The sequence below is a fragment of the Anabas testudineus genome, chromosome 14 (genome assembly GCF_900324465.2).
Source record: "Anabas testudineus chromosome 14, fAnaTes1.2, whole genome shotgun sequence".
NCBI classification, from domain to species: Eukaryota; Metazoa; Chordata; class Actinopteri; order Anabantiformes; family Anabantidae; genus Anabas; species Anabas testudineus.
This window is the reverse complement of record NC_046623.1, coordinates 16,828,103-16,841,862: the sequence shown is the minus strand read 5'-3', so window position 1 is coordinate 16,841,862 and position 13,760 is coordinate 16,828,103. Positions and strand designations below refer to the sequence as shown.

Sequence of the window (13,760 nt, the reverse complement as noted above, 5' to 3'; positions counted from 1 at the left end):
GCACCAGGAATTCAGTGAACTACGTTACAGCCTGTATGGCTTTTAAGAACTTGTGTGCAAAATCTTTTATAAAATCTACCTTGAGTACATATGGTCAAAAACACAATATCATTAGTAAATGAACTGTAATTTCTTTATTTTGGATATACGGCTGTGTCCTTTATGATAATCAATTAGTTTTTTTACAATCTGGAAATGATGCATAATTATAATCTGGCGTGGGAGGCAGATACACTTTATAAACTTTAGAAAGAAAATAAAATTATCTGCATAAAATTGTATATTAAAATAACTGTCAAAACCTGACATTTGATGATTTTGTGCTTTTTCTGTGTTCCTGTCTTTCTGTGGACCATGATAGCTTTATCATCCATGTTTTTTTTTTTTTTTAGTTTTTTGTTTGTTTTTGAACTATGAAAGAATTATTATATACTAGTAGTGTCTTTTCTGCAGTTGTGAACATTTTTAGCAGTGTTAAATAGTAAATATATATCCAAGAAAGTCGGAATAGGAAGCAAAAAAGGAATTTTTATAGGTCATATTTTCCCTATAAGAAATACTATACAGGTGATATTTACATACAGTATACAGCTGTTTAAAGGCTAAACTACTTTCTTCAGATGCAGTACATCCCAAAGACAAACACCGTATGTATATGTGCTATAGGGGAAAACCAAATATTAATAATTATGAGAATTTATAAGTAAATAAATGTTTTATATTGTCTGTTATACATACTTCTCTCCTTCTTTCACTATTTGACACAGTGGATTGAACACAATAAGAAGTAGCCGAATTATATTTTTTATATATTTAGTTAGTATTTAGTTTTATGCTTCTTTACATTATGTCATGTTTGAGCTTCAGGCTTAATGAGCGCAATCTGATTTGGAATGAGCTTAGCTGATATTAGCTAATGTCATCTAAGGTCTTATGAACTAAGGAAACATACAGAAATAAGTTACATGATGCTCCCAACATGCCGAAGTAGAAAAGGGTTGATCTAAAAATAAATTGTGTAAATTGTGAAATCTAGGCTCTTGGAAATAATTTAATTCTAATGAGAATAGATTTAATTTCTTTGACATAATCTTAAAAAAACATTTTTGATTTGAAACTTAGCTTTTAAGTTGTGCCAGTGAAAGTAAATAGCCATTTAAAATTAATATCTCCACTTGTTCATTTGTATCTTAACTGATATGTCATTTTGGCAATGATTTATGTGTAGCATAAATCTAACATAGTAAAACATAAAAAATATGTAAATAAACTGACAAAGATACATATCATGTAAAATTTTAAACAATTACTCATGAACAGGCACCTTATTCGTTTGTAATCTCTCTTCTACAAGGTTTTCACGTGGTATTCCAAATGTGGTATTCAAAGATATGGTGGATTTAGTCCTGAATATAGTACTAGTAGTACTATAGTAGGTCACAAAAAATGAAATAAACCAGATGCAAACAAGAAACATACTTTGTGTTTGTTCTTGCCCTCAGTGATGTCCTTTTTGTTCTTTTTTAATTCACATAGTAAAGCCAGTAAACAATGTTGAAGAAAGAAAAGACAGTTGGGAAGATCATCCTTGACCATTTGTCAATAGAGTTTACATCAGTCAAGTCTGGGATGGTGATCTTTAGCTGCGAAGCGCGCCTCCTTAGACGGCTCTTCTTTTGAGTCATGTGGCGCTCAAGCGCATTTCGGCCAAAGTTGTGCCTGGCCAGCCCTGCCTTGCGGTACTGTAGAGTTGAGCTGTCATATGTCAGCATGGTATTTCGAGGGTCATTGAGACCCAGAGCCAGCTCTGAAACACCCATGTCATTCTTGATGTCGAAGGTGCCCAAAAGGATGTTTTCATGTGGGTCCATCTGCCCAAGGAAAAGAGTCAAGTTTGTCTAATATATTAATATCAGGCAACATGTATTATCTCTAAATGACATACTTCAGATTGTGTAATTAACTATGAGGGAAATAAACATGGTTAAAAGGGGCTTTTTCTGCTAGTGACCACACAGATAATTTTGATCAGCATTTTAGTGTCTTTCAGCCCACTGTTTTGTTTTGAACAGGCAACAAACTGAGAAGTTAGAAATTAGCTGGTAAACATAACGGAGCATTTGGAAGCTGAAGATCCAAACAGTTATTGTTGTAACTACAAGGAGAGTGTATTGGGACATACATTGGACTCTCCATGGGTCCAGAAAATACTATAAAATTTTAATAAATGCTTTTGCCTGTAGCTGCTAGATGTGAAAAAGACTGCTTGTTAAGGATATGTCATATACTGTATATAAGTTGACAATACAGTATGCCAGTAATGTGTTTACATCTTATTTTGCATCCCTGCATTTTAAGCAAACCACACTAGTAATGCGTTATCCCGTTTTATCCAGTTTGACATTTGTTTACAATAGGTTTTTGCAGTACCTTATTTTTTTGATCTCCCAGCCCAATTGCTGCGTCATCCACAAAGATTGGTTCCCACATTGAGTCATGACCATCAAGATCCCTTTGTTTCATTCGTGCATATAGAGTATCATCTCTGCCAACTACATTTCCCACCAGCCACTGCAAGCAAACAGAATTGTAATGGTTATTTACTGTAAGCAACAGAAGAGTAGAGGAAGGAATTTGCATTTGTGTAGGTGGGTTTTATTTGGAATAAATGGACATTTTATGAAATTACTAAATTGTGCCTACAAGTAAGTGCAAAGACATATGAACGTGAACTACACATGGATACAGGATACTCTTACTAAAGGATCACATGTGTTTTTTCCTCACAGGCTATTAATGCAACAGTTTTTCTTCTTGGTTCACTGGTTTGCCTTTATGGTGTCAGAATATCGATGTGCAGCTCTATTATGTCGTTTATAAGCACTTGGTTGATTTTATCTAGGGGCAGAAAATGGGAAGGTGAACTCAACTTTCTACCAAGACAAAGAGCCAAGAGTCTCCTTTCACTGTGTTTCAGCTGAAAACATGTCATGTTTGGATTTCAAACAGTGATAGTTCAAGCTTATTAGGCTGGATGTACTGGGCACAGTGAAAGCAGGAAACATTAGGTCAACGCTCCATTTGAAGTTGTGTCATTTATTTTCTTTGCTAGTAATTATTCTGAGCTCTTAGACAGCTTTATGAATAATTAACATTCCTCTGCAGAGTAAAGTAAGTGTGTGTTTCTGTCAATATGTAAGAAATTGTTCTCACTTTATATGTGAACATAGTGTATGGGTTACACAGCATGAGCGATTGGTCTGCGTAGGTTAGTCAGTTTCTCTGAAAACAAAACACAGGTCTACAAATAACAATTAAACTTTCTTACCTTGTTTGGATCCATCCTCATCTTTTCGTTGTTGGCTGTTGTCGTCTTTTCAGCGGCTTTTTTCTGACGCTGTGGACCCCGACCAAAGAAGATGTAGTTTACCAGTGCATACTCCAGTAGAGCCAGGAAGACAAAGACGAAGCAACCCATAAGGTACATGTCTATGGCCTTGACATAGGGGATTTTGGGGAGGGTTTCCCTCAAATGGGTGTTGATGGTAGTCATGGTGAGCACCGTGGTAATACCTGGTAGAGGCAGACCAAAGGCAAAATATTTTAATTGCTGATAAACTACATGAGCAGTGGAAATTACGCTGCATTTTTTAAAAATCACCACTAATTAGTAAAGCATGCACTCACAAATTAAATCAGCACCACCAACTATATGAAACCCTTATTTACTGTACTGCTCTGATGCCTGTGTGACAGTTTTAATCCCCCTCACTGCAGGACAACTCTGTAATCAACCTGAGCCCATGCCTGGTCTTCATAAAGCCTGTCAGGATCAATAAAACCTAGGGGCTTACTCTCATGACTTCAAACGAAACCAGAGTCTAAAGCTAAATGACATGCACCTGAAGTGAAGCAACAATATGAAATTTAAACGTCAACCATGTTCTCGATCATTAGACCTAGTGAGACAGTCTTGTGTTCTGGGTTTATACTCAAGCTAAGTCCAACTAGTAATTTCTTTTTCATATATTTTTGGTCACTTTTAACAATGCACAGGTTCATAGGTGTAGGGTCCTTAAAGTAGTGTGTGACTGCTGTAGTATCTATATGTTCATTTTAAATTAAAAGCACACAATAAGTTTTCTTTGAGAATCTTTGTAAACAGTTACTAAATAATTAGAGCTGTTACAAAGCTGTCATGTCACCACTACTTAAAATAGGATGTAGTCAGTTTTCACAAGCTGTTGTTTCAGAAGCTCAACAATAACAACCAATGATTGAGAAATCTGTGCTGATTCAACCATCCCAGGTCCATTTTAATGCCTGAAACCAGGTCAAAGTAAAGCGGTTCCTGAACTTAGTATAGATTGGGGGGGTGACTGAACATTTCCCAACTCTGCTGACCTATCTCCATTAAGGAGCATTACGTTTTTTTCCCCCCATCAAATCCCATGCATGCATTCCCCTCGGATCACAGCAGCTCAGTCGTCAATCAGCAAAATTGCCTTGTCCACTAAAGCGAGGGATGGGCAGAAGGGTGGATGAAGCTGGGTGGATGGAATTGGGTGGAAAGAAGACAGCGGGCTTCAGATGAACAAACAAGCTAGAAGCTCAAATACAAACCTCCCAGGCCACACAGAGCTTACATAATCAATGATGACGGGAGGGAACAGCTCAGAATCCCTACATAGTGGGGAAAACAACCTGTTCATTCATCATCTGTGGGCTAAAGCAGTTGTTGTACTAAAGCAAACATGTGTGAATCACCAAATGTAAACTTTTTAATTTTAAAAACTGCATAAAATTAATGGCCTTTGCAGCGCTGTAATCCATTCTGTTTTACCTGTTCAGAAGGAATTCTAGTAGCAAACACATTATTTGATATAAAACATGGGTCAAGCAAGCCCACTGAACTTTCAGTTCTTTCAGATTTCAGATTTTCCTGCACGACCTTTTGTCAAATATGTCTACTGTTCATCTACAGTTATCTATATTTATAGCGTTCCTCTGGATTTTTTAGTGAGTCTGTTCCAGTGCCAGCAGTCTTCTTTATAGAGCCAATGCCTGTTTTAATGTCCTGCCTATCTACTGTATCTACTGTGTATATGTACGGCAAGCCTCACCTAGAGCCACTCTGGCAGCAGACGCATCATAGTTGATCCAGAAGGAGACCCAGGAGAGGATGGTGATGAGGATCGAAGGCATGTATGTTTGTAGGATGAAGTATCCGATATTTCTCTTCAGTTTAAAACTCAGGGACAGACGAGGGTAAGCACCTGCAGAGAGGCGACAGGGGAAGAAAAACAGAAAACAAAGGTAGCGTTGGAGACATATTGTCAGTATTTATCCCAGATGCCGTGTCTTCAGTATTTCATGTTTTCTTTTTATTCTATCCTTTATTGGTAATGTTTTGGGATGTTCTCAGAGATCATCAAAGTTCAGACAACAGGTCCTATTCAGACAATAATCTGTAACATTATTACCTTGCATAACATTATTCTTGATAAGTTTTACTGTGGATAGACTGTCTGTCAGCCTACAAGCTACAACCATGCATTTATGCGTTACATTTTCAAACTCAATAATAATTTTAACATATATGTACTACAGTGTGGGCTTAGCTATGATGTGCCCTCCTCTCTGGGCTGTCCACTGCAGAAGCAGAAATCTGTTGTCTCCACTGAACTGAAGCATCAGCACTCTCCAGAATTACCTTTGCTCTACTGCCTGTGTTTATGCACAATATTGCACGAGGTTTGGTGGTTTGTCTGTTAAGGGTCTTCTTTTTCGCTTATGTCTGCTCTATTTGAAAAAAGCCCTCGGCAGGTTTTTGGTAAGGGCAAATTGTATCATCACACACACTCTTCTCCTTAGGGAATTGGCTGTAATTCAGTTTGACTTGCATAACCAAATTACAACTGGATGAGGGAATGCACCACAAGAAAAACTAGAATACAGTGCAATTATAGTTCACGAGAAAGTCATGGAAAAGCAGAAGAAGCATGAAGAACGAGGATAAAGTCTTTTAAACATTAAGAGTCCATCACACTCACACTCACCATTTTTGTTAACTAAGGTTACAGTAGTATGAGCCTCAGAGAGAATCACTAAATTGTTTTCTTTATGACAGCTTGAGTAGAAATAGTCAGAATAGAAGGGCAACAGTGACTTTATTATTCATAAGAGCAACAACAGCATTGCCTATCCTTGGAGTGAAACATGACACTTGTATTGGAAAAATGCCCAGGCATTGCTGATGTTTGCATTTCTGAGTGACCCTCAGGTCGGTCCCTCCATATTGCAATAGACAGCACGTTAAAAGGGAATCCCCCCCCCCACCACCATATCATTGTGTCGGATAATAAAATCCGTGCATGACGCAGTGCATGAGCGCACACACAGTCATTCATCACCAAGCATTAAGTTATTAATAAGGTTGTGTGGAATATGTCAGCCAAGCAAACACAACAAGCTCTCATACAGTAGGTGGCATCTCTACATTGTTATTGTATTAATACAATTCAGAGGTAATACAGTATTACAATAGTTCAAGAGCTGCCCCAGAAATTTTACTCAGCAGAACCACAGTCCCGCTTACACTTGCTTACATGACAAATTCATGAATAGGAAAATACAGAGAGAGGAATATTTCATTGTATTAGAGAGCCTTTTATTTGTTAAATAAGTCATAGTATCTCCTGTCTTCTAGTACAACAATTAATCATTAGCATTTCTGGGAAAGAATGGATATGGATATTATTCTCCATATAGATATCTGCACGCAGTGAGTCTATGCCATGATATATTCTATGATTCAACTTTGCCTCAGCATTATGACAATGACTTGTAATATCCCTAAGTGCCAGCAATAATCAAGGGCTTTTAATAGCATAGTGGCACTTACACTCCGTGTATTGTGTGTGTGTTAGTGGAAAAAATGGCCATACATGCTTACGAGCATTTTAGTCTCTTCAGAACGTTACCTGTGGAGAAGACGACATTCTTGGAAATGAGCTTATGATCCACAATAGAGAACTGAGGAAGCTCAATCTTGTCTACCCCCGTGACAGCGTTGTCTCCTCCTCTCCAGTAGAACTCAATGTCATCTGTAGTGTAACCATCTGAGATGATAAGATAGATAAGATAAGGAATTAGTTAATGTTGTTAATGGTAAGTACATGTGTTCATAGTCTGAAATGCAAACAGTCCAGTTAAGTAATCACTTGGCATGATTTGGTCTGATAAAGTGTGTATGCAGTTGCACATGCAAATCCAGATTTATCACCTACTATTATTTATTATTTTAAAACCAATCCACTTTGAAGCACTTAACTCATCTTGAAACCTTGTACTAGCTCCCATTGTAGGTCAAATAGTACAGCCATAAATGGGCGACTAAGGATCTACTACAGCAGATGTTTATCAGAAAATTTAAGGAACTGATTGAATCTTGTTTTTCAGAGCCATGTACCAACACAGAGGAGGGAAGTCATCTCAATATTACTACAAGTTGACTGTTGACTGTCTTATTGATAATACTGCAGCATCACTCCAAACAATACTATATCTATTATTCCACTAAAAAAAGAAGGCAGTGAATCAGAGGAAGCTAGCTCCATGGTATAATTCACAAATCTGTAGCTCAAAGCAGAAATAACTTAAGCTGGAAAGAAGGTGGCATACCACTAATTTAGATTAATCCTGCCTGGAAAGTTTAAAAGTTTAAAAGAGTCCTCCATAAAGCTAGAACAACATATTATTACTTATTAATAGAGGCAAATAAGAACAACCCCAGGCCTCTTTTCAGCACTGTAGCCAGGCTGACAAATACAGACCAATGTCCAATCTGCCCTTAATGAATCCTTGAAAAAGTATCTTCAAAGCAATTATATGAGCACCTGCACAGGAATAAACTGTATGAACATTTTCAGCCAGGATTTAGACTGCATCATAGTACAGTACAGAAACCCTTTATATGGAATAAGTGACTAAATAAACAATGGATAAGTCAACTTTATTATTATGTTTTGTCCCATAAGCAACTAAATCATTAATACCTAGTACAATAATTATTAAATAACCAGGCTTTGCCTCCATTTTTACTGCTGAAGTCCAATAAATTCTGCAAAGGGGACAAGAAGCAAGTTCATTAATATTAATCTCAACCAAAGCTACTCCTTCTTCTGCTCTCATTTTGGCCAAATCAGTGGAGACATGGACAGTGAAGCAGACAGTGGGCAGGCGCCATAAATGATTGAGTAACATGGCGCGCTGTACTTATAGCTGAAGACAAGTAGTGTTTAAAAGGCAAAAAGAAAGAAAGAAAGAAATTTTCATTAGACCATGAAACTTGGCTCTTGCATAATCCACTGCCTACGGTCTGCTCTGGTGCAGTTGTCATGTCTTCTGACCTCAGGGCATCAGAGCATTGGTCGCAGAGAGGGGAGAGAAATGAGATGAGGGGACATGAAGAGACAAGAGACAGCTGGGGTTAGTGCACTCTTTTTAGAAGAGTGACTTACTACTAAAACTGTGTATATGGTATTATTGTTTTATTGGGATGTCTTGTGCATGTGTCATAATGTTCCTCTGATCACTATATCAACATAAATAATTATTAACTTAGCTTTCTTTCTTTCTTTCTTTCTTTCTTTCTTTCTTTCTTTCTTTCTGTCTGTCTTTTCTTTTTTTACATCGCTAACTAGCAGTGATCTTATTCAGCAGTGAGAGAGGAGGTCCACACTTGTAATACACTTTGCTGACCCAAGACAACTGAATATTTTAGTCTTACATCATGAAATTGATAAAGCTCAAACTTTCATTGTGCATGCTTAGTGTTCCATTTGTGGTAACCGCAGGAGATTAAACAGCAATCGAAAATGGCTTTTCAGCATTTCGACATGCAACTTAATTTAGTTTGTGATGTTTTTGCAGGAATGGTTGTTACAACTGCATGTTTGGAGCAGGATGTGGATTCACATGCATGTTTGTTTGGTCTGCCTGTGTGATTATTGTTTTATCATTTGATTGCATGTGTGGATGTTGACTTCTCCTGTGCATTAGCGTGACTGTTACTTGTATGGAGAGATTTAGGAGGCTGAAAATGTTTCAGCTGAGTTGGTGTGTGCAGTATATGTGATTATGATTATGACAGGACAGGGTTGGGAAATTAATGAAAAACATTTTTCATTCAATTTAGAGGGAATTCCTACCTGTGATAGACTTATTATATATATACTAGATACAGACCTCAATTTTTAGAGCTGTGGTTTGGTTCCTACCTCAGATTTCTTAGTGTTTTTTGGACACATAGCTGACTTATACTCTGTGCACCAGACCTGAAGCAGACAGATGCTGACAGTAATATAGAAACTATAGACGTAACTTTCTTTACATAAGGGGTTGTTGTTCTGTCTTCTAGAACTGTGACACAAATGTCCACGTGCTTGTGTCACGGTCTGAGTTTCAACTATTATGTGTCCATCTATTTCGTCACTTTTCCTTCTCTCATCATCTTCCTCCCCCATGCCCCTGCTCTCCTTAATTAATACTTTTGTGACCTATTTCGTTGCTCTGAATTATTAAAGCAGTCTTCAGTGACTGCTTTTAACACCCTCACACTCTGATGACGCCTCTTTTTTTCCTCTTGGCAGAAGTAGACCTAGGGTCTGTTTTTCCCCCCAAATTTTGTACTGTATTTTCAAGACATTCAGATAGAGTGGATTTGGGTATTGATACCACATTATCATTATCATTACTTCACATACTGTAAGATATGTGGTAGAGATAATCAATCTCAAATCTCTTAAATGCAGTCATAAAGCATTCGGTAACCAACGGAGGAATTGTGAAATGAGATTAACGTGTTCTCTTTTCTTAGTTCCAGTAAAAAGCAGCTGCAGACTATTAAGTGCTTTTCTACTAAGTGGACTGTATAAGAAAATTATATTAGTCGCGATGGGATGGAGTAAAAGCAGGTCAGGTCACGGGCAAACAGCATAACTTAATTTCCGATACATTTCTCAAGTAATAAAACCACCACCGAATAACTTTTCTGACTGATTCAGATTTCAAACTCAGAGTTAATGTGTTCTGTCCTATTGGATCAAACCATACATTATGACCAGTGACCCGCTGGTTCTTCCTAATGTGCGACTACCAGTTACCACAACTCTACTCCACTTGTTTCCCTTTTGCACCACCTCACACTATAATTGTCAACCTTGCAACTTGTATGTCTGCCTAGCAGATTCTTAAACACATGCAGCCTATCCAGGGATGACTAACACATATTTATAGGAACTGCCAACTCACAACAACTGAGATCTCCAAATGCACTCAGTCAGTAAACAGAAATCTTTATGCAAACTGTACACATATCAGCCACCTTTTTGATCTAGTCCTCATATTTTGTATTGTCCAGCAACCCTGTTCACTTACAGTAACTCCATTGTTTCTATATAATTGAAGCAGATTTTGCAATTTTGCCTCACTTTGCTTTGATACAGACAATATTAGGTCAGTGTTTGGCACAGATACAGATTGTTCTGCATGAAGTCAACTTGAAAAAAGTGAAGACAGTGAGAATCAGAGACGATTAGAAGAAAAAAGATTTTATCTCCCATGAAATGAAGTGATAAAATAAAAAAAAGGAATTTGCTGTCTGATTCCTCAATGGCATGAGATGCAAAGTCAAGCATTCACAAAAAATGTTTAAAAAAATTAGAAATCTATGACAATATGTATTTTATGCCAGCACAAAGGCTTCTCTCAAGTATTCTAAAGTCTAGGAGCCTGAGCTGCAAAAAAAAAAAAAAAGAAAGAAATTGTACAAGATAGCATCAGAGGAGATAGCAATACAATACTAAAGCTATTTAACTGGGACTCTGGCATATCTCCCTGACCAAATCTGACTCCAGGCCTTTTTATCAAGCTTATGAAATAATGTCTCAGTTGATTTGTTTTAATGGGCAAAGAACGATTCTCTAGGGAGATAAGACTTGGACTTTGAAGTTTTTAGATATTTAAAAATGTACTATATTTCCTTTGGTAAACGATTGTGTTATCATGCCACGTGTAGTCTTGTGTGCTCTCTCCCAAAACAAAAAAAAAAAAAAACAAAAACACTGCAACACACCTGAAGTTTGTCAAAGACCACTTTCCCACTCGTTATTGCTACTGGGAAAAAATGATTTGTAGATTGATGGAAATTGTTTGCAGCAGTACTTTAGAATCACATGTCGTTACTGTGGCTAAAGGTTGTGCAAAAGAAGTGTATGTGTGTATGCAGTGTGTAAAAACCTCATTAGACAATAGCACCTTCCAATCAAAAGATGCAGTGTCTTCCTAATTTATGAATAGTAATAGCGAGAATTTTTGATGCTGCATCAACAAACAGGTCTTTAAATCAGTCAAGGAAGCACACTAGGAGTCCAAGGGAGTGTGTTATAATGATGATATATAGTGGGCATTAAAAATCTAATTGTACAGTTCAACATAACCAGATGCAAAAAACATAACACACACACACACACACACACACACACACAGAAGAGCACATCAAACCTCTGGCTCTCCCCTACGAACTGAGAAGGCTTCTAGACTCTTAAATACGTCTCAGATGAATTTCTGATTCCACACAGTTCAAAGTGACTTTAATGTTATTCTTGGTGTCCAATTAAAATGTCTCCAAACCTTTGCAGCGTATAGTAAACTGCAGCTGACTGCACGCCTGGACAGGGATGGAGCACCTGAAGATAAGATAAATAAATAAGCCATGCAAGCCCATGAGTAGAAACCATTCACATCCCAGAGGATGAGAGGAGTTTCTAAAAATGGGATCTGATGTGCAGAAAGAGATAGAGAATGGAAGAGGCTCTGTCCAAATGATGTGGATCGTTGGTGCAGAAAATATAACTATTAGCTGGTAGAGATGCTGTAATGAGACAAGGGTTTCATTGTGAATGCACAGCAACTGTGTGAAGTAACAGTCATAATGTGCCTTTCTCCTCTCAATCACAAATAAACATGGATATGTTCATCTATTCTGTCATGCATGTGTGAGGATGTGACTGAATGTGATGTATTGTTGACTGGAGATTTATTTTAGTTTGTGTCTGTTTAAAGTAGCTATAAATGACTAATTTAGCTTTTTCCCAAAGAGCATCTACAGTCACACGTATGCTAAAGCTAAAGCAGCTAATCACTGGAAACATCCTTCCATGTAGTATTCATCATTTAATGGCTGAGTGATTCTATACTTATTTATTAAAAAGGTGTACAGCCGCCGTACATGTTAAAGCAACGTTACATCATTTTACTTTTACGAGATTCCACTTCCAGTGAACGTAGTGAACAGTAGACTACTATATGTACTGTACGTTAGAAACTGCATTACTATCACAGTGACACAGAACATAAGTGGTTTAACCCTTTTAAATATTGTAGCAAATGGTCTTTTCCTGCATGACCTAGTGCACTAGTTAGAAGTACTGAATGACACATTCCTTACAGAGGTGCTGAATAAGTAATAAAATAAAAGGGTTTGCAAGGTTATGACCCCAAACCTTATCTGTATTGCCAAACACGAGATGAAGACAGTGCAGTAAGTATTAATTAAAGCTAATTAAATGTCATAATGAAACAAAACCACCAACTTTTTGTCCTTATATTAGTATAGTAATTTACTAATGTTTTATATAACAACTCTCCAAAAAACCAAAAAAAGTTTGGTTCAGACCTTAATTTATAAGCCATGTTTCATTCACACCATTGTTTCTTGTTTGGTTTTGTTGCAGGACTGCAAATTACATTATTTAAATTACAAACAATTTGAAACACTGGAGACTTACACTCTGTACTGGCCCTGAATGCCTCACAACATTATCTTTGCTGGTAAATTTAGACACATATCTTGAAGCGTACCACTTAAATCATGAGGCACAAAAAAACTACAACAAACAAACATTTGCTTTCCCTACTTATTGATTTCTGTCCACTGTTCAAGTTAATTTGTTGGATTTGAGTGAGGTTATACACAAACCTCTGGCCTTTAGAGACCAGCAACCATATTACATCCTCTGAAATAATTAATTTCCATCAAACAAGTCCCCTCAGCCTCCAGTCTATTCCTGACGCTGTTATTTGATCATTAATTTCTGTGCTAAAATGTCAGAACTGATGAAAATGTTTTGCTTTGACTCTCTGTTTTTTTTTTTTATCTAGCTGATTTGTGTAGTTTTTGTGTTGAAATGATTTTGATGTGTGAGAGGGGCCGACTCCCCTGCAGGGCTGCATGCTGTTGTTCTGTTGCTGTTCAAACATGCACTGCTCTTCAATCCTCTGAAGACGTCTATATCATTGTTCTAAAACTATTTAACTGAGAATACTGTAAATGTCAACTGCTTTTGGTGGTTTAGTTACTTTTAAAAACTAAAATTACCTGGTTGAATTTAATCTTACAACATGAAGCATTGTTCCCTTATTGTAAAAACTTCTACAGCTAAATATGGGTAAAGTGTGTGAAGCTAACAAATGTTAAGTCACAACAAAAGTCTTGAGGCTCCACAGAATGAATCATTCACATCTCTCCACCCCCAACACTATAAGCATGAGTTTTCTTTGTGTGGAGCTCCCATTCATGTCAAACACATCACAAATGATGAAATATAGGATGTGATCTATGTCCATGAATCAAGTCATGTTGTGATCCTGAACAGAAATTCATAAATAAAATGGTACAGTAAAGCCGAGTATAGATA

General features: G+C 37.1%; 2 protein-coding genes across 3 annotated transcripts in view; one reads left to right on the top strand and one right to left on the bottom strand.

The window, feature by feature from the left end:
• Positions 1–903: 903 nt before the first annotated feature.
• LOC113170606 (gamma-aminobutyric acid receptor subunit beta-2) overlaps positions 904–13,760 on the bottom strand; it is a 48,289-nt gene continuing 35,432 nt past the window's right edge. Inside the window, exons 6-10 of one of the 2 annotated variants that reach the window (XM_026372753.1) lie at positions 6,984–7,121; positions 5,124–5,276; positions 3,329–3,573; positions 2,431–2,571; positions 904–1,871 (exon numbers count right to left, since the gene is read on the bottom strand). In XM_026372753.1, the coding sequence (XP_026228538.1) occupies positions 1,524–1,871; positions 2,431–2,571; positions 3,329–3,573; positions 5,124–5,276; positions 6,984–7,121 (1,025 nt within the window). In that variant the 3' untranslated portion in view covers positions 904–1,523. The remainder of the gene's footprint in view (positions 1,872–2,430; positions 2,572–3,328; positions 3,574–5,123; positions 5,277–6,983; positions 7,122–13,760) is intronic. The other variant, XM_026372754.1, reaches the window with a different exon arrangement.
• gabra6b (gamma-aminobutyric acid type A receptor subunit alpha6b) overlaps positions 3,400–13,760 on the top strand; it is an 80,000-nt gene continuing 69,639 nt past the window's right edge. Inside the window, exon 1 of the mRNA XM_026372758.1 lies at positions 3,400–3,481. The gene's annotated coding sequence lies outside the window, so the exon portion shown is untranslated. The remainder of the gene's footprint in view (positions 3,482–13,760) is intronic.